General features: G+C 50.7%; 1 protein-coding gene across 2 annotated transcripts in view; it reads left to right on the top strand.

Moving 5' to 3' along the window:
* Positions 1–21159, top strand: part of EEFSEC (eukaryotic elongation factor, selenocysteine-tRNA specific) — a 247075-nt gene that overhangs the window by 180815 nt on the left and 45101 nt on the right. For both annotated transcript variants that reach the window (XM_036322732.1, XM_036322731.1), the window contains one exon: positions 14466–15122. In XM_036322732.1, coding sequence (XP_036178625.1) covers positions 14466–15122 — 657 coding nt within the window. The remainder of the gene's footprint in view (positions 1–14465; positions 15123–21159) is intronic.

The following is a 21159-nucleotide window of genomic DNA, read 5'->3' as shown; positions in this document are numbered from 1 at the left end:
TTGCCTCCCAAGGATTCCTTTACCCCCTAAAAAGTCGAGGGATATCATTAAAAACAAAGCCCCAGTCGTCTAGAAAAAAGAAGAATCAAACATTGGTGTAATTCAATTTAAAGTTTTATGGGATGACAAATGTGTGGAGGGTGGCTGGGAGGAGGAGCATAAAGCTTCCTGGCAGGCAGGCCCCTTGTCACTTTTATGGTTCTTCATTGTTGCAGTGACTGGGAGGTTAATCACCACAGTTTGTTTGTGAGGTCGCCATGGACGGGCAGGGGCCTTCAGCAGGCCATGTGGTAGGAAACCAAATCCATTCCTTCTCTCCTTGTGAGCCCACCATGTGGCAGGCACTATGCAGGGACCATCAGTGAGCAGAATAAACCCAGCCTGCCCTCAGTGGCTGTTCGTCCACCTGGAGTGGGAACCCCACAGAAAACAACTGAGCACATAGGCACCTATTGGAAATTATGATAAGGTGCTGTGAGTGCTGTGAGGAGCATTGTAGGGTGCCCCAAGTCTCTGAGCAGATGACCTGAGCTGACCTGGGGCCGAGGGGCTTAGGGAGGGTGGGAAAGGTGTGTATGTAGGGAAGATGCACGTGGCCCCTGTGCAACACTGATCAGCCTGGGTTCAGGAGCCTGGCCTGGGTGCTTGGGTTGGGGAGGATGGATCAGAGCAGACAGACACATTGACAGGCAAAGCTCTGCCCCATCCATGAGCTGGAATTGGGTCTTTGGGTGTCTGGATCTTTGGGTGTCTGTGGGTCTCCAGGCTTCTGAAGATCATTATTTTCTTTTCATAAGGGGCATTTCTCATTGCTAAGCAGGGACCCCTGAGAGAAAGGGCTCCCCATCTCTTTCCCCTCTCTCCCCATGGAACAATTGGTCTTTTGCTGAGGCTTCAATGGAGTTTTTGCATAGAACAGATCCCAGCTCTGGTCAGCCTGCACAATTCTCTGGAAACAAGGCCGGGTGGAAGGAAATGTGTCTCAAGTGCTGCCAGGACCACATTTCTTGGCACTGGCACCCAGAGGGCTGTGATCCCAGGAGAAGGGCTGGGCAGCAGGGAGAGGCCTATGCAGATCTCCACCTCATTGCTTCCCTGCCCCCATCATGTCTCACCCCTTCCACCAAGTGCTGAGTGGGGCCTGGCAGGGTCACAGTAGGTGGGGAGCTTTCACCCCTTTGTCTCTGGGGTCAACTTCATAGAGCCCTTCCCTAATAATTGAGGGAAGGCAGCAATGGAACACCATGCCTAATCTATCAGCCTAGCAACACTAGAAAAGCCTGCAAAATCAAATGCTAGTGAGAGTCTGAGAAGAGGCCTTCTCTTGCACTGATGGTGGGGCTGTAAGCTAACCATTTCACAGAGCAATCAGTAAGACCTAGTGAAACAGAAAATGGGTTTCCCACACCCGTTTTCCATCCAGATACCTACACTAGAGAAGCACTGTGCACGTGTACAAGTTGATGAATACAGGAATAGTCACCGCAACATTATTTATATAGTGAAGAATAGCAGCCAAGGTGGCTATCAGTAAGGGCATGGATAAATAAAAGGTGGAGTTGTCATAGAAAGGAATACTAACCCTGGCTGGTGTGGCTCAGTTGGTTGGAGCATCGTCCTATACACGGACAGGTTGTGGGTTCAGTTCCTGGTCAGGGCACATACCTAGTTTGTGGGTTTGATCCCCTCTAAAATCAGTAAGTATGCCCTCAGGTGAGGATTTTTTTAAAAGAACACTATATAGCAGTAAGAAAAAATAGCCTAGATAGATTGAAAGGTAGAAGTATATCTAGATCTATATAAACATATAAATAGATCTATAAATCTGTATGCCTTTCAATATAAATAGATGTCAAAAACATAATACAGAAGGAAGAAGGTAAGTAGTAGAGTTAAGTGATAATATGGTACCATTTGTATAAACTAACAAACAAATATACTATTAGGGACACATACATGGGTGTAAATATATAAATAAGACATAAAGAATTCATGAAGGTAATTGCTACAGGGGATTTTGAGGGAGAGGAATAGGACAGGGGGACTTCTTTCTCAACATCAGGACTTGAAGCATGAATGACAATATCTTGGTCAATTCCGGATGGTGAGAACAAAGGTGGTTATTATTTGATTTCCTTTCTGAATGAATTTCATTCCTTGAAAAAATAAGTGGGTGAGAATTGAGTCCCTAAGTTTCATTTGACATTCCGTTCTTGCATCCCAGAGGTGGTGCCAGGGAAGTTGGGGTCTGAACAACAAGGGAAAAGCTGGCATCCCCTAGGGGCCCACGCTGCTCTCTCAGTTAATGCATTACGTGGGGGATGTCTTATCTGTACATAGCTCGAAGAAGAGCAGCCAGATTGAAACCTTATTAGGTCTGATGGAGCCAAACCTAGACTGATCTTTAAAAGCTTATTTCATTTTCCCCGCTCCGGTCTGAACCTCTTTGAATTGAAGTAACTGATCCTGCTGTAAGGTTATTAGTGTCAAATCTTGTGTGTTTCTTTTCCTCTTCGATTTACATTTGATTAAGTAAGATGAAGTTGCAAGGCCCGACCCTCGCCTTTGGCACAGCCAGGAGCTCCCAGGCTCATTAATGGAACGATAATGGATAATAGAAGTCCAATCTCATTACAGCCAATACCATTATTACAAAAATTTCTGCACATCATAAAAACTCCTAGGCACAGGGTTTTGCCCACTTCTTTCAAGCATCTGTTAATTCTCTAGAATGCCAGGAGGATCCCAAACACTGCTGTTCCCTTAGTTTGTGTGATGGTGTTGGGCCTGACCATTTCGTATTCTATAGAAGGAATGCCGCCAAAGACCTCCCTGTGGGCGAGTGAAATTCACAGCGGTGATTGTGTATCATTTTGGTTTACTGTGGTGGAGTAGACATGTATTTGTGGTTTGATAGAGTAATAGAGTACGGGCTCTCATGACAGGCAGATCTGGATGCTACAGATACGGTGTCCTAAACTCTGGGGCCTCAGTTTTCTTGCCTGTAGACTGAGATCATGGTCAGCCACCTCAGAGCTTGTTAGGAGAATTATATGGACTGTGGTCTGTAAAGCTTCCTCACAGGGCGTAGGCATCCAGCAGATGTGGAATGTGTGTCTTTTTTTTCTCTCTGTGGGCCACGTGGTGACATGATGAAGTCCATTGGAACATTCATTGGGTGCTTGCTATTCCATGCAATGTGCTGAGGAGAACAGGTGAACTCATGATGATTTCCACCTGGAATCGCTTCCATTGGAGGTTTTCAGTAGCCTCAGAAAGGGAAACCAGGTCCTTCTGGGCACAGTATTCTGCAAAATCCTCAGAATGCTGGGAAACCAAATTGCAGATACTCAGTAGACCAGAGAGAGTATCTGACCATGTCAGGTCTGAGAGGAGACAGAAAGGGTTCATTTGCTCAATCAGCAAACATTTACTGAGTGTCTGTCCTGTGCTAGGGGTTACCGTGCTACCCAAAGACAGACACCAGGAAAGTCAGGTCTGAAACCAGTCACTGGGCTCGGCCAGCAGGAGGCTGTTGCTGACCTTGGCCAAGGCAGCTGCAGCAGCTGATGGCAAGAGGAGAGAGAGCTGGACTGCTCCTGCCTCTGCAGCCTGGGTCTCATGGCAGGCCTGACTTTCCTGGCTTTATTCCATGCCTCAGAACAGCTCCTATCACAGTGGCTGGTGAGGGGTCTTCCCTCTGCTCCTTCTCCAGAGCCATCTTTCTGGGTTCATCTCATGGGGGCACTACATTGTCCGTCATCCAGACCCCACAGCCCCTGGCAGGGCCGAGCTACTCTGCCCCCAGCTCCAGCCAGCCCATGGCACAGATTCTGCTCAGCTGGTCAGGAGACAGGGCCTGCCTTTTGTCCCAGAGTTTATTGTCCCAAGTCTCATCCTATTTGCTTTGTGACCTTGGAGACATCAAAACCTCTGTTTCTTCATCCATAAAATTGAATGTAAAAATATTGACTTGCCCTATAGGGTTTTTATGAAGAATAACTGACCCAGATGATGGTAAAACTTCTTTGTTCATCAGAAAGGGCCAAACTGCTTAGCAAGCATGAACTTAGGTTTTAAAAATTATTTCTTGCTTGATGTATTCTTCCTCCCTCTCTGAGTCCATTCCTCTCTTCCCCACAAGTGCTTGATGCCAGGCAGATGGCAGACAAGAAGATGCAGCCATACCCTGTGGGGAGCCAGACTCAGGAGCTGGGCCTGACTGGTGGTCCTTTCCTGTCCCTCTCAGACAGGTGTCCAGCAGCAGTAACCCTCCTGCTCTGTCACCCATCTTCCTCTGCTGCCATTCTAACTAAACTCCGCCAGGAAAACATGGGACCCTGGTGAGCCTCAGCCTTACTTCTCTGCTTAGAAGGCTCCTTACCCTGGAGGTTGAATGGAACCTCTCAGTGCCCAGCCAGCCCTGCTCCCACAGCAAGGGGATGTATCTGCATGGACCTTTATGGATATGTAGATGCCAGACTTGGACTGGAATTCTCCAAGGGCAGGGACAGTGTTATACCTATCTATGACTCCATTCATTTATTCCACAAATATATATTGAGGTCTCCTGTTTGTCAGGCAGTGTGTTCAACACTAGAGATAAAGATGGAAAAAACAAAGCCCTCATTGTCATAAAGGCTACATTCCAGTATAGAGAGACAGTCAGTAAACAAATATGCCAGGTGGTAGTGAGTGCTATGAAGAAAAATAAAACAAGGAAAAGAATATGGTGGTCCTGTCTCTTACTGGGGAGTCAAGGATGGACTCTGATAAAGAGACATGAAGTGAAGGAGGAAAGGGAAATAGGGATATCTGGGGGAAAAGCATTCCAGTCAGAGGCAAATGCAAAGGCCCTAGGTCAGTGGTTCTCAACCTTCTGGCCCTTTAAATACAGTTCCTCATGTTGTGACCCAACCATAAAATTATTTTCGTTGCTACTTCATAACTGTAATGTTGCTGCTGTTATGAATCGTAATGTAAATATCTGATATGCAGGATGGTCTTAGGCGACCCCTGTGAAAGGGTCGTTCGACCGCCAAAGGGGTCGCGACCCACACGTTGAGAACCGCTGCCCTCGGTAAATGCATGCTTGGCATGTTTAGGGAGCAAAAAGCAAGAAGGCTTGTGTTACTGAAGTGACACGAACCGGCTGGGGGGCAGGGGAATCACAGCAAATAAAGTCAAGGGAATAATGGGCTGATTTTAGGGCCTTGTCATAGTAAGGATGTTAGCTTTTTAGGAGCGAGTTGATAAGCTGGTAGAGAGCTTGGAGGCAAAACTCCAGTGTCATATCATCTTACATTTAAGTTACGGTGTGGAGAATGGATTGCAGGGGGAAAGACATAAGAAAGCCCAATGGGTCAGTGACCAGGGTAGGCAGTGGATGTAGTGGGAAGAGCTGGGACCTGTTTTGAAGATAAAGCCCATTAGATCACCTGATGGCTGGATTTGGGTACAAGAGAGCCGAGGAGAGCCAAAATGGAACCACATTTCTCCCAAGTGTCTGGAAACGTGGAACTGCCATTTCTGAGAACGGTTGGACTGAAGGAGATAGGTCTTAGACATAAGGAGGTGGAGATGCCACCAGACATCCAAGTGCAAATGCCAGGAGACCGTTAGGTGTGTCTTCTCCCAACTCCCGAACTTCACCTCTCGTGGAGCTGCCAGGTCCTTTTCTTGTGCTGTTTCTGAGACATCTGATCACAGAACTCACAGCTGCCCCTCTAAAACCTCATCCGTATTCTCTCCTGGTTAGTGTAAGGTGGGCCCTCAGACTGGAAGTCTGGGAGTTCTTCTGTACGTGCCAATCTCTCCTCAGTCCACATCCAGTCTGTTACACCATCCCATCCTTTTCCTGCAGAAAGAATCCTCTGAGTCTCTTCCTTGCTAGTCTCCTTCTTTCCTTTCTTATTTCTCCACTTCTCCTAATCTATTCTGCACACCGTGTAGCCAAAGTGGTTTTTTAAAAGTGCACATTTAAAGGTGTTATTCCTTTGCTCAACTCATTACCACCAATGGCTTTCTGTTATTCTTCACATAGTGAAGGTGGCTGTCCTGTGTCTCCAGCCTGACTCCACTCCCCTCAGCCAGCCTCCCTGTCTTTCAGTCCCTTAAACAAACTACATTCTTTCCCATCTCCACTCTGCCCTTTCCTCTGCCTGGAGTCCCTGTGGGTGGTTCCTTCTCATCTAGCTGGTCAATTTCAGTGCCACCATCTCACGGAAGCCCTCCCTGACCACCCAGGAGGAATTAGGTACTCCAGTTATTTTGTCTAATAGCACCTCCCATGGTTTTGTAATCCTGAATTTATTAGTCGATTATTTAATTCATGCACTGCCACCACAACAACCCCACAAGCATACGACTGAAACTGTTTCTGTCTACTTACCCCTGTATCATTTAGATGCGTGAGAGAAACTTAATAGGTATGGGTAGAATGAATGCATATACAGTGCCTCAGCCTCTTGACATGGATATTAGTAGATATAGGGGTGAGAAAAAGTAGGTTTACAGTTGTGAGTGTGTGAAACACCACTTATTCTTATTTATTTATTATTGTACTAGGGGCCCAGTGCACGAAATTCGTGCACTGGGGGCGGGGGAGTGTCCCTCAGCCCAGCCTGCCCCCTCTCACTTACTGGGAGCCCTCAGGGGATGTCCTATTAATGGCTTAGGCCTGCTCCCAGCTCCCCTTGGGGAGCGGGCCTAAGCCGCAGTCTGGCCTCCCTTTGTGGGAAGGCACCAGCCCCATCACCCCGCTGCTGCAGCCACTGCCAGTCACCACAGCCAGCAAGGTTTTTTTCATCAACACGGACTCCAGTCCCATCACCATGAAAAAATGACAACTTTTTTTAGGCATTTTCAAGATGTGTCTTTCATCCTATCTAATAACAGAGAAGCATGGTAACTGGCGTACGACCCGCTACCCTTCCCATTGGCTAATCAGGGAGACATGCAAATTAACTGCCAGCCAAGATGGTGGCTGGCAGCCAGGCAGCTTGAAACTAACATGAGGCTTGCTTGCTTCAGTGACGGAGGAATCCAAAGTTCCCCACCTGCCGCTGCAGGCCTCTGAGCTGCAACTCTAAGCAACTATGTAACAAATATAGAAGCTAAACAAAACCCCAGAAACCAGCTTTAGTTTCCGGCCTTCAGCCAGCAGGATCGCAACATTGTAAGCAAAGGCCAGAAACCTACTTTCAGCAGCGGAGGCCTAAGAGCTGGAGCCAAGCCTCAAAGCTAAAGCTGCCCCAGAATTAAAAAAAGAAAAAAGAAAAAAAGGAGCAGTTGGGAGCTTCAGTCACCCCCAGCCTGAAAACAGCCCTCAGCCCCTCACCCAGACTGGCCAGGCACCCCAGTGGGGACCCCCACCCTGAAGGGTGTGTGACCAGCTGCAAACAGCCATCATCCCCTCACCCAGGCTGGCCAGGCACCCCAGTGGGGACCCCCACCCTGAAGGATGTGTGACCAGCTGCAAACAGCCATCATCCCCTCATCCAGGCTGGCCAGGCACCCAGTGGGGACCCCCACCCTGATCCAGGACACCCTTCAGGGCAAACCAGCCGGCCCCGACCCATGCACCAGGCCTCTACCCTATATAGTAAAAGGGTAATATGCCTCCCAGCACCGGGATCAGCAGAGCCATGAGGCCTCCCGGCACCGGGATCAGCGTGACAGGGGACAGTGCCCAAACCCCCTGATCGCCCTGCGGCTCTGTGTGTGACAGGGGGCGGGGCCACAACCTCCCTATCCACCCTGCTCTGTTCGTGACGGGGAAGGCGCCCCAACCCCCTGATCAGCCCTGCTCTGTGCCTGATAGGGGGGAGCTCCCCAACTCCCTGATCGCCCTGCGGCTCTGTGTGTGACAGGGTGCGGCGCCCCAACCCCCTGATCGGCCCTGCTCTGTGTGTGACAGGGTGCGGTGCCCCAACCCCCGCCTCCCCCACGGGCCCGCTCTGTGTGTGACGGGGTAGAGCCATAACTTCCCCATCGGCCCTGCCCTGAGTGTGAGAGTGGCAGCGCCCCAACTCCCTGATCGGGCCTGCTCTGTGGGTGATAGAGGGCGGCGCCCCAACCCCCTGATGGGCCCTGCTCTGTGCGTGACAGGGGGCAGCGCCCCAACCCCCGGATGGGCCCTGCTCTGTGCGTGACAGGGTACAGAGCCCCAACCCCCCTGATTGGCCCTGCTCTGTGCGTGACAGGGGGTGGCGCCACAACCTCCCCATCGACCCTGCCTTGAGTGTGACAGGGGGCGGTGCCCCAACCCCCCAATCAGCCCTACCCTGAGCGTGACTGAGGGTGGCATCACAACCTCCCGATCGCCCTGCTCTGTGCATGACAGGGGGCGGCGCCCCAACTCCCCAATTGGCCCTGCTCTGAGCCCAACCAGGGGCTGCACCTAGGGATTGGGCCTGCCCTCTGCCACCCGGGAGCAGGCCTAAGCCAGCAGGTCGTTATCTCCTGACTGGTCCCACACTGCGAGAGGGCACAGGCCGGGCTGAGGGACCCCCCCTCCCCCCCCCCCGAGTGCACAAATTTTTGTGCACCAGGCCTCTAGTATAATAATAATTTCTTTATTATTTTTTTATCCTCACCTGAGGATATGTTTCCATTGATTTTTAGAGAATGTGAAAGAGAAAGGGAAAGACAGAAAGAAATATCAAAATGAGAGGAACACTTTGATTGGTTGCCACCTGCATGAGCCCTGGCCTGGGCCCCGGCCAGGGAGGAGCCTGCAACCTAGGTACATGCCCTTGGTCAGAATTGAACCCAGACCTGCCATCATCAGTCCAAGGCATTATCCACTGAGCCAAACCGGCTGGGGCAGGATATGACATTTCTTAGCCCTCCAGCAGCGGACATTCATTTTTTTCACCAGGAGTGTGGTGAAAACCCCTAGATCACCATTTTGGATTCTTATTACCCAAGTTACTAAGAATATTACCAGTGGCATACAGGGAGCTTAACCAATGAGCGGTCAGAAAAGGTGCTTCCTCTGTAGTTCACACCAGTCTGCGGCTTGGCACCCCACCCACCCCCGCCCCAGGCTTGACGCCTCTGGCCCAGGCTTCAGGCCTGGGCAGGGGAACCCCATCTCCCCCGATCACAGGCTCCACCCTTGCCCAGGCCTGCCCCCTTGGCCAGAGGCGTTGACCCCCATCACCCTCCGATTGCCAGATTGGCCCCTTGCCCAGGTCTGATGCCTCCACCAGAGGTGTAAGGCCTGGGCAGGGGACCCCCATCTCCTTCTCATAGCTGGCTCCGCCCCCTGCCCAGGCGTGACACCTCTGGCCCAGGTATCAGGCCTGAGCAGCGGACCCGCACACCCCTCTGATTGATGGCTCCACCCCCCGCCCAGGCCTAACGCCTGGGCCAAAGGCGTTGACTCCCATCACCCTCCAATCACAGGATCGGCCCCTTGCCCAGACCTGATGCCTCTGCCAGAGGCGTCAGGCCTGGGCAGGGGACCCCCAGCCCCCTCTGATTGCTGGCTCCGCCCCCCGCCCAGGCCTGATTCCTCAGCCAGAGGAGTTGACCCTCATCACCCTCCAATCCCCGGATGGGCCCCTTGCCCAGGCCTGAGGCCTCCGGCAGAGGTATCAGGCCTGGGCAGGGGACCCCCAGCTCCCACCATCCCCGGCTCCGCCCCTGCTACCCACGATCTCTGGCACCGCCTCTGCCCAGACCTAAGGCCTCTGGTGGAGGCATTAGTCCTGGGCAGGAGACCCCCAGCTCCCCGCGATCTCCTGCTCTGCCCCGGCCTAGACCTAATGCATTAGGCCTGGGCAGGGGACCCCCAGCTGCTCACGATTGCTGACTCTGCCCCTGGCCAAGGCATTAGGCCTGGGCAGGGGACCCCCAGCTGCCCAGGATCGCTGACTCCATCCCGCGATGGCTGGTTCCGCCCCTGCCCAAGCCTAACGCCTCTGGCCGAGGCATCAGTCCTGGGCAGGGGACGCCCAGCTCCCTGCGATTGCAGGCTCTGCCCCTGCCCAGGCCTAATGCCTCTGGCCAAGGCATTAGGCCTGGGCAGGGGACCCCCAGCTGCCCAGGATCGCTGACTCCGTCCTGCGATGGCTGGTTCCACCCCTGCCCAAGCCTAACGCCTCTGGCTGAGGCATTAGGCCTGGGCAGGGGACCCCCAGCTCCCTGTGGTTTCAGGCTCCGCCCCTGACCAGGCCTAACGCCTCTGGCCAAGGTATTAGGCCTGGGCAGGGGACCCCCAGCTGCCCAGGATCGCTGACTCCGCCCCTGCTCCCTGCAATGCCTGGTTCCGCCCCTGCCCAGGCCTAACGCCTCTGGCCAAGGCGTTAGGTCTGTGCAGGGGACCCCTAGCTCCCCGGATTGCAGGCTCCACCCCTGCCCAGGCCTAACGTCTTTGGCCAAGGCTTTAGGCCTGGGCAAGGGACCCCTAGCTCCCCGGACTGCCGGCTCTGCCCCTGCCCAGCTCCCATCCCGGGCTCCACCCCTGCTTCCCTGCTTCCCGCGATCACTGGTTGGGGGTGGCAAAGGCGCCTGGTTCTCTGATCACGGCTGGGGGGCCTTGCCCTGCCCCCGGCTTTGCCCTGCCCCCGGCTCTTAGCTCCCCCCTGGGTTTCGGATCACCGTCAGTGGCAGGGGACTTCTTCCGTCCTTTCCCTTTCGCCTCCCAGCATTGTGCCTACATATGCAAATTAACCGCCATCTTTGTTGGCGGTTAACCGCCATCTTAGTTGGCGGTTAATTTGCATATCTCCCTGATTAGCCAATGGGAAGGGTAGCAGTCATACGCTAATTACCATGTTTCTCTATTATTAGATAGGATTACTTATTTGTATTACAACTGTAAACGTACTTTTGCCTACCCCTATATTGGGTGAGTGGGTTGTTAAAAAGATGGGTAGAAAATAAATAACTGAAAGGCAAGTCTGTTTTTCCCATTCTTAAGTTGGTAAAACTATCTACTTTTCTATATTTTTGGTGTCCTAAATGGAATTTTATATGCTTGAAATGTGTCTTGGTGGAATGAGGACTTGCCAGTGCTCCATGTGGTAATGCTGTCTGCATGCACCCTGTGAGAGCCCACAGTAGTGTCACACTACCCTGTCCCCATCTTTATCTGTTTCACAATTTCCTGTCGAGGCCCTTAAAATCTTGATTTGCACAGTTATTAGTCTTTCTGCTCTTCACAGTGCCCTCTTAAGGCATTCTTTATTATTTTAATCCTAAGAACACGAGCCCTGTTGAAAAGAGAACATGCTTTGAATAAAGCCTGCTAGGCAGTCAGCTCGATGGTGGGGGTGGGGGTGGGGCTGTCTGATGGTGAAGGCTCTGGCTGCCCTCTTCCACAGGAAGGCTCTTAAACACAAGGGTCTCTCAGGCCCCTGCAGAACTGGAATCTCAGCTCTGTGCTCTGCCAGGTGTGTTTTTGCCACGAGGGACATTTCTCTTCTGGAATCAGGGGCAATCATTGTCTTCAGAGGTACTGGGTTTTTCAGCAGCCTCCTGTGCTTGGCACTGAGGATGCAGCAGTAGGTAGATCATGGCCCCTGTCTTAAAGATTTAGAAGTGACCATCTATAGGAGACTAGTGGTCAGTGCACTCCCATAGGGGAGTGCTGCTCAGCCAGAAGACCTCACGGCTGGCAAGCTCAGCAGCGGTGGCTGGAGCCTCTCCCGCCTCCACGGCATTGCTAAGGATGTCCAACCACCAGCTTAGGCCCGCTACCCACGGGGAACGGGCCTAAGCCATCAGTCGGACATCCTCCAAGGGCTCCTGGACTGCAAGAGGGTACAAACTGGGCTGAGGAATTTTGTGCACTGGGCATCTAGTTTATTATATTGTCATTTAAATCATTTAGCACATAGAGGTGGGACTGACAGGGCCGTCAACTGGCAATGATAAGTCAGGTTCAGAGTCACAGAGGATAGTAAGCAGCTCTGTCCAGAGGAGTCCCTCCCAGAAGGTACCCTGAGAGCTGGGATTTTAGGGATAAATGAGAATTTGCCAGGTGAAAGAAGTCCTAGGGAGAAGGAGCCTCATGGACCCAGGGCAGAGACATACAGAACTACAGGGTGTGTAATGAACCATGAAAGCTTCCATTGGCTGTGGTTAAAGGGTTGGGAGAACATGGGTCAGAAAGAGCTGTACGATGGGCCTGATGGTAGGAGGCTACAGTGAAGGCAGAGGAGTCCAGCAAGCAGAGAAGGTGCTGGGAGCCATGGCAGCCCCCACCTACCCTGAGCATGTCACTCACTGGGAGGGACTGGTTCCCCATAGAAGTTCAGTTGACCAAAGCATTTTCCTGTTAATAACAGTTTCACCCAAAAGATTAGAAAGTCATGATGTAGAGATAGGAGCCCATGTACATGTTGGTGCCAAAGGATTGCGTCATCAGACCTGTGTTTTAGAAAGCTGGCTGGGAGGAGGGAGAGCAGGGTTTCAGGCCAGAGAACATCACACTGGGCTGTTGCAGTTCTTGGGAGAAGAGTTGTGATTTGGGTTTCTACCTCACTGAGCAGACACTTAGTGTAAGATAATATTCAAATTCTCCAGTTACTCTGAGATGCATTCCTAAAAATCTAAGTTTCTCATTGCCCTTACAGACCATTTCAGAGATGTTTTATGTTTCTCTTTGATTGATCTTGGCTGTGGCTTTTGACACTGTGCTTCTCACTTTCCCTGCCCCCTGACCTCCTGGGTAGGTAGTTAATGATCTTTAAACAAACACTTGAGTATTATGGCTCTCCAGGAAGGGACCTGGGCCTGATGTCAGCATAGCATTCTCCCTTTATCCAGGGGGAAAATGAGTGTGTCCCACACCCCACTTTGTAGACAGGGATGTTTGTGACCTAAAGGTCAAAATTGTCTTTAGTTTAACAGTTTTTGATGGTAGGTTTTCTGAAATATACATTTCTCTGCTTTGCTAAGCAGAAATCCATGAACGTGATTTCATCTCACCTCCGAGACAGTGGATCTTTGTGGGAGCATTCATTTATTTTGTCACCATTTGTTAGAGCCTATTCCATGTCTGTTCCTGATTTACAAACTGTGGGTGCAGAAATCTGCCTGGTATAGAGTCAGTGTAATGGTTTAGAAGCAGAGATAAAATCAAGTTTGCCTAAACTCCTGGGTGATTTCCGCCTGCCTGCCCTCCTCTCCCCGCCCTCCCTGCTGAAGCCCTCCCACCTCTTTGTTTATTTCTCAAATTGAACAAGCCTCTTTCAGGCCTTTGCACTCATTGGTTCCCCTGTTTAGAACTTTTTCTGGACCTTCACACAGCTTCTTCCTCTGATCAGGTCTTGGTTCAGACATCGCCTCTACAGAGGTCTTTCCTAACCACTGATCTAAAAAAGCCAGACCCGTCCTAACTGGTTTGGCTCAGTGGATAGAGTGTCGACCTGCAGACTGAAGGGTCCCAGATTCGATTCCGGTCAAGGGCATGTACCTTGGTTGCGGGCACATCCCCAGTAGGGGGTGTGTAGGAGGCAGCTGATCGATGTTTCTAACTCTCTATCCCTCTCCCTTCCTCTCTGTAAAAAAATCAATAAAATATATTAAAATAATAATAATAATAAATAAAAATTTTAAAAAACAGACCCTCCCTCAACCTCAGGCCTTCTCTATAACATGTTATATATAATATGCGTATTATATAAGTATATTAGTCATATATACTTATATAATACGCATATTATATCAGTATATTAGTTATATATACTAAAACATAAAATTTTGAATTTTATTTGTATTAATATAATTTAGTTAATATTAATATATTACTACATTTGTAATTTTTTTTCTGGATACTAACTTCTTTAGAAACAGACCTCATTCTATTCCTACCCTTAGAACAGTGCCTGGCACATAGCCAGGGTCTATGTGTAGATGAATGAAGAGTGGCCCTGCCCAGAAGAAGCCCACAGACTAGGAGGCAGGCAGGCACAAATTAAGCAGTGATAGCACAGCAGGCTGCGTGTGATTCAGAGGGACTGAGATGGCACCATGGAGAAAGAGACAGATCCTACACACTGGAGTCTAGGCAGATTTCCAAGAGCAGTGGTGTTTGGCCTTGGCTTTCAAGGACAGATGAGCATAACTTGGCAGGCTGAGGAAATGGGGGGACTATTCTGCATGGGGTGGCAAGCTTATATAAGAGGGCTTAAGGCAAAAAAGTTTGGGAATGGGGCTTGGGGTAGAGCAGGGACTAGAAGGTTGGAGGAAACTAAGGTAGTACAGGATTTGGTTGCTGTGACCACTGCCCACATCCTGGACTAGGTGCCCTGTGGACCTAGGCCTGTATTTGCAGGGTGGAGCCTTCTCTGTCCAAAAGGAGTCTGGCTGGCCCTAGAGCTCCCTTTGGCTGGCACACCAGGTGCCAGGTGAGTGTTGGCGGCACCTGGGGGATTTCTTCAGCTGGCGCCCCTCACCTTAACCTCCAGGCTTGTGGGTCTCATGAGCTTTTGTCTCTTGCTCCTGACTAGGTGGTGAAGAAGGTGAAGTCCATGCAGATGTTCCACATGCCTGTCACCTCGGCCATGCAGGGAGACCGGCTGGGCATCTGTGTCACTCAGTTTGATCCCAAGCTGCTAGAGCGTGGCCTGGTGTGTGCCCCGGAGTCCCTGCACACTGTCCATGCGGCCATCATCTCCGTGGAGAAGATCCCATATTTCCGGGGACCCCTGCAGACCAAGGCCAAGTTCCACATCACACTGGGCCACGAGACGGTTATGGGCCGGTTGATGTTCTTCAGCCCTGCCCCAGACAACTTTGACCACGAGCCTGTGCTGAACACCTTCGATTTCTCCCGAGAATACCTATTCCAGGAACAGTACCTCTGTAAGGATCTTGAGCCAGGGTCAACAGGCAGTGACCAGGCCACCGAGAAGGCAGGCCAGGCCACAGAAGGCCTCTGTCCCCGACAGCAGTGGGCCCTCGTGGAGTTTGAAAAGCCTGTCACCTGCCCTCGGCTGTGCCTGGTGATTGGCTTCAGGCTAAATGCGGACATTCACGCCAACATGTGCCGGCTGGCCTTCCATGGCATCCTGCTGCATGGGCTGGAGGACAAGAACTACACTGAGAGTCTCCTGCCCAAGCTGAGAGTGTACAAATTGAAGCACAAGCACGGCTTTGTGGAGCGGGTAAGCAGCTCCTCCCTGCCCATTGCCCTTCTGCCGGTGGGATGGGCACAGTTTGGCATCTGAGATGAGAGCCAGGAAGGCATCAGAGACCTTCTGATCTCAACCTCTGTAGTTTTTAGGCAAGGAAACTGAGGCCCTCAGGGGTCAAGTAGCCCAAGTTCTCTCGTTAGTCACTGTGCCAGGGCCTATACCCAGGCAGGGAGCCCTCAGGGAGTAAAGGCGCCCACACAGGGAGAGCAGGCCTGGCTCTCACACACGCCAGTTTCAGGAAGCAGCGTTTCACCTAGGCCAGCAATCACTGGTATCAGTGGCCTTCCTGAGCCTTGGAGGGGAGGCTGGACCCTGCCCTATCACCCTGATGCCAGGCCCTGACTCTCAGGGCCAGGGGGCGGGGGAAAGGGAGAGCCTGAGCTTTCATCAGGCAGGGTGGCTGCTGTGTCTGCTCCAAGCCAGTTATGTCAAGGGGAGGAAGTATATGACTGGTCTTACAGGCCATACTGGGTCAAGTCTGTAGGGTGGGGGAGTAGGGGCTAATGGTAGCAGGGGGTTCCAGAGAGCAAGAGGCGGGAAGGTACAGGAAGATAACAGAGAGGGAGGGTCCAGGTTGCTGGCTTTCTGGGGTATCTGATATCACTGGAGGCAGTTTTTAAATGTGTGAGTAAGCCAGTCTAGTTTATAGGCCTATCATTAGGGTGGATGGGTATGATGGCCTGAGAGAGCCCACATAGAGTCCCAAAGTCCTGGAACCCTTTTCTTCCCTTGGGTGGACCTGCCCACCCTCAACATCCATCCATATAGGTCTGTGTAGGAATCCATGCCTACTGGTCCTCAAATGAATGGGTGGACAAATGTGCAAATCTCACTGTCTCTTGGAGCTGGCTGCCTGGATGTGGGTTTATGCAGGTAAGAGATGGTCATTAGGGGAGGGAAAGGCAGGAGGAGGGCTGAGACTTGGCTGTAACTGACTGAGCATGGCAGTGCTGCAACCCCAGTGTTGGGAAACTCAGGCTTCTAGTGGGATGTGCCCTGAGGCTCTCAGCAGGCCTTACAGTTCTGCTCCTCAGACAGTGTCAGACCTATACTGAGCAGGTGCTCAGGAGAAGGTTCCCGGAGCCTTGTGCATTAGACAGTGTTGGAGTTCCCATTGCCTACCACCCTCCCGTCTCCCTTTCTTCTTCCAGATACCCAGGTTTTCTCCTCTGGAACTTTCTGTCGTTGCAGACCCTTCCCCTCCCCTCCTCATCTCACAATGCTTCCTAGGAACTCAGGACCTGTCCCTCTTCTCCTACTCCTACCCCTAATCTGCCCTCCAGTGGGGAAATGAGAGCAGCCCTTTCCTTACCCGCTCACAGATCCAAAACTCAGGGTTCCTAGATCGATGAACACAGCCCTCCAACTCAGCCAAGCACAGCTCGGTCACTTGGTGTGTGGGTCCTGGAGCTGGGTCTACAGCCCACCTCTGCTGTTCTCTGGGCAGGGACTGTCCTCTGTGAATGTTCGTTTTCTCATCTGCAGAGCAGTGGCATATGCTAAGCTCCTAAGGTCACTGGAAAGTGTTGAAGGCTGACAATGGGGGCCTGTTCCAGGGCCCCGTCAGCCCTAGGCCAGTCCCAAAAGACTGTTGACAATGAAGGTGATAAGGCACACATCACTCATTTGTCTAGCTTGATTTGTTAGCAGCGTTATGGAGTATAATTATTTTGTGGTGAAATATCTACCGTGGAGTAATGCCCCACTTGGTGTATTCATGGATCTAATTGCCCACACACAAGCCTATCAGTGGTGGGGCAGCAGTCACCTCCTTTGAAGACAGGAGCCTGGGTTTGTGAGGAGCAAGTAACACATTGCTAAAATGAATCAAGCTGGAGTGTCCTTGGTGGGAGACTTTCCTTCCTGGTAAGGTTGGTAAGGCACTGAACTTGGGCGTCAGATGGATAGGGCTCAAACCCTGGCTGTGCTGTGCAGCACTGCATACCAAGGACAGCCATTTTATTTCAGCACCCTCATTCATTCAGGGCAAACTACAACCTCATAGGATTGGATTGAAGGAGCCACCATAGCACAGGGCATCACATGTAAGAGTTCTAGTGCAGATGCAGCCAGAAGGCTGGACTGTTTGTGAGGGGTGGCCCTGTTTGCTTTAAGCAAGAGCCAGAGTGCCCAGAGATTTTCAGATCGCTTGGTCAGCCACAATCTGGGCCATGTGGTAGACTGGTCAGATGTGTAGGACGAAGGCCTGGCAGGCCTTGGGTCAGTTCCACCCTCAACACCTCCTAAGGTGGAAATGGGATGGTTATGAGACTTCCCTGCACCTCAGGTATGTTGCAGTGCTGCCCTGTGAGGTCAGAGGGAGACGAGATGGGGGAATACACGTGAGGGCCCGAGATCAGTACTTGGCTCCTAACTCTGTGCTTGCTTGGACACATCACAGCTATCTCCTAGCATCCCGGGCATGCCTCCATTCAAAGAAGTCTCAAAGAGGCCAAGACATCTTGAACAGGTTAAATTCAGTCTCCCAGGATGGATCTTCACCACCATGTTAAGCCAACTCCCAGCCTTTACTCTGTCCTGGGATAAGGACAGAGCACAATGGGCAGGCTCATTGTGTGCTCTACAGGCACAGTCAGCTTTCTGGGAGGTCCTCCATTCATAGAGAAGGAAGGCCCAGCCCTCAATAGATATGTGTTGAATGAACACTTTCCACCTGGAGGGCTTAAAGTATATAGGCCTTCTGAACCTATCACCTAAAATATATTATTCATTCACTAGAGGCCCAGTGCACGAATTCGTGCATGGGTGGGGTCTCTCGGCCTGGCCTGCGATCAAGGCCAATCAGGGCGGCCAGCTGTGGGGAGGGACCACAGGAAGTTGGCTATGGAGCACACTGACCACCAGGGGGCAGCTCCTGTGTTGAGCATCTGCCCCCTGGTGGTCAGTGCATGTCATAGCGACCAGTCATTCAGTCAACCAGTTGTATGGTCACTTAGGCTTTTATATATATACTAGAGGCCCAGTGCACAAAATTCGTGCACGAAGGAGGGGTTCCCTCAGCCCAACCTGCATCCTCTCCAATAGGGTACCCCCTGGGGGACGTCCAACTGCCAATTTAGGCCCGAAAACTGGCAGTTGGGCATCCCCCTCGCAATCTGGGACCGCTGGCTCCTAACTGCTCACCTGCCTGCCTGCCTGATCACCCCTAACTGGCCTCCCTGCCGGCCTGGTTGCCCCTAACTGCCTCTGCCTGCCTGCCTGATCGCCCCTAACTACCCTCCTCTGCCGGCCTGGTTGCCCCCAACTGCCCTCCCCTGCCAGCCTGATCTTGCCCCCTGCCAATGGCCCTCCTCTGCTGGTCAATTTGGTTCTGATTGGTCGGTTTCAATGCCAGTCAGCGTCAAAAGCTCCACCTCCTAGGCAGCCATTGGTTCTTCACAGCACCCACATTTGGTTCTGATTGGTCAGTTCCTATGCCAGTTAGCATCTCCGGGCCTATCTCCGGCCTGATCAGATAGGCAGTGGGGCTGAACATCAGCCCCTCCAGGCTGGGAGAGAAAGAAAGGCCTGGCTGCAAAGCCTGGAAAGAAAGAAAAAGAAAGAGAAAGAGAAAGAGAGAGAGAGAGAGAGAGAGGGAGAGGGAGAGGGAGAGGGAGAGGGAGAGGAGAGGGAGAGGGAGAGGGAGAGGAGAGGGAGAGGGAGAGGGAGAGGGAGAGGGAGAGGGAGAGGGAGAGGGAGAGGGAGAGGGAGAGGGAGAGGGAGAGGGAGAGGGAGAGGGAGAGGGAGAGGGAGAGGGAGAGGGAGAGGGAGAGGGAGAGGGAGAGGGAGAGGGAGAGGGAGAGGGAGAGGGAGAGGGAGAGGGAGACGGAGAGAGGGAGAAAGAAGAGAAAGAGAGAGGCAAGTACTGATCAACAGCTGCCACTGAGGCTGGGGATCAGACCCTGACTCTCTCTCTGGGTCTCAGCACCCTGGGCAGTCAGTGCTGGGTCACCACAGCAGCCCAGCGCTGACTGAAGGACTTCCGGGTTCGTCAGCCTTCCCTCCTGATTAGTCATTACAACCCTGGGCTTTTATATATTAGGATAGACTAGAGGTCCAGTGCACAGAATTTGTGCACAGGTAGGGTCCCTAGGCCTTGCCAGCGATCAGGGCCAATCAGGGCCTTCCAGCTGCTGGCTGGGGCCTTCCTTCGTTCTGTGCCGCCCCCTGGTGGTCAGCACATGGCATAGCAAGTGATCGAACTCCCAAGGGGACACTTGCATATTAGGCTTTTATATATATAGATATGTTCAAATGTTTACTGAGCTCCTGTGTGTGACAGGCACTGGGGATACAAGATGGACAATGTTCTTGTCTTCACAAGGGGGACTGGCAGAGAATAGTAGATTGGGCACTTTTAGGTAGTAGTAAGTTCTAGAAAGAAAATAACTGAGGGAGGTAACTGGGAAATGCTGAAGACCGTGCATGGCACATTGCAGAGGCCAGCTTTCAGGTCTCCAGCCTTTCCTCTTCCTGTGCTAGTTTTCTCTGGATCTTTTTCTGAGCTGCTGCAATCAAATACAACATAATCAACTCACCTCTGGAAGTGGCCTTCCTTGCTCAGCAACAAATGAGTCATTTGGGAACTGACATTGGATGCAGCCTCATTCTCATTTTTTATTTTTGTGAAGAAATTATGCTGTGATGACTTATACTGTTTGAAATTTTCTCATTTTTCTGACTATTGTTTTTCTGTGAGCTGGGACTGTATGTGATGTCAGTATTCTGTATTCTGTATTCTGTCAGCAGAGCCGGTAACAAACACAACACTTTGCCATGTGATTCAACTAAATAATATCCACACCCCACAGAGCCTTAGAAGTATGACATTCAAAGTCCACTTTTTCTGTGGAATATGCAATGGTGGATGTGCACTGATAATACAAGTAAATAACTAAGATGTGTGGTTGGATGCGATGCTGTGGAGCTCTCCCTGTGTCACTGCAATTTGTCATGCACCTGGCACCTCTTAGGTCTGTGTTGCAACTGCTCAGCTCTATGCTGTGAACAAGATGGAAAGGAGTCAGTGTGGCTGAGTGCCAGTAAACTTTACTTATAATGCTGACATTTGAATTTCCTATAGTTTTCACCCATCATAAAATAGTCTTCTTCTTTTGATATTTTTCAACCCACTGGAAAATGTAAAATCTATTCTTAGCTAAAGGCCATACAGAAACAGATAGTGGACTGGATTTGGCCTTCTAGCTATAATTTTTCAACCCCTGATCTAAATGGTAAATAGGAGTCTTGAAATAGAATACACATACTGCAAGGAAAAGTCTGTCACCTACGCTGTAAGTTCTCCTCTCTCTCTGCATTCCCTAGGAGTCAGGTTCTCCGGTGGGCCTTGGTTAATAGAGCTGGTGCAGAGCTCTCACCCCAGCTGGGTAAAGGGAAGTGAAAGTGTTCTAAAGATCTGTCTTTCTAGGGAGAGGGCTTGGGGAAGGGAATGAGAGCATATGGTGATGAGAGAAATTGTTAGTACCCCATTTTTAAGTAAAAATATAGAAATGTAAGGTTATGAACACAGATAAAAGAAAAGAAACTATGAATGGCATAAAAAGTGTAGTAGAATTTCCACATTAAGGAAAAACTGAAATGAATTAAATTAAACCAACAAAAATAAGAAAAACAAGAACACTGCTCATAAATAATAACAAAAACAGAAGAAACAAAATTAAGTTTTAGCCACACTAAATATGGCTGAGTTCTCCTATTTAAATACAGAGACTACAACATCTGGTTATATGCTGTTTATAAGAAATACACTTAAAGTGATAAACAATGGTTAAGAATAGAAAGATGTTAGGTGACTATAAATAAAAAGAAGGTATGAGTAATAATATTAATTTCAGACAATGTAGAATCTAAGATTAAGAATACTAACCAAGATAAAGAGGACATCATGATAAAAGGCACAGTTACAAACTTGTATACACAAAACATATAAAAACAAAGGAGAACTTGGTAAAAAATGGAATGATAATTGCAGTGGGACACTTGCGAG

This window comes from Myotis myotis, unplaced genomic scaffold, assembly GCF_014108235.1.
Source record: "Myotis myotis isolate mMyoMyo1 unplaced genomic scaffold, mMyoMyo1.p scaffold_m19_p_9, whole genome shotgun sequence".
Classification (NCBI taxonomy): domain Eukaryota; kingdom Metazoa; phylum Chordata; class Mammalia; order Chiroptera; family Vespertilionidae; genus Myotis; species Myotis myotis.
Note: the sequence above shows the minus strand (reverse complement) of the source record. Positions and strands in the feature narration are given on the sequence as shown.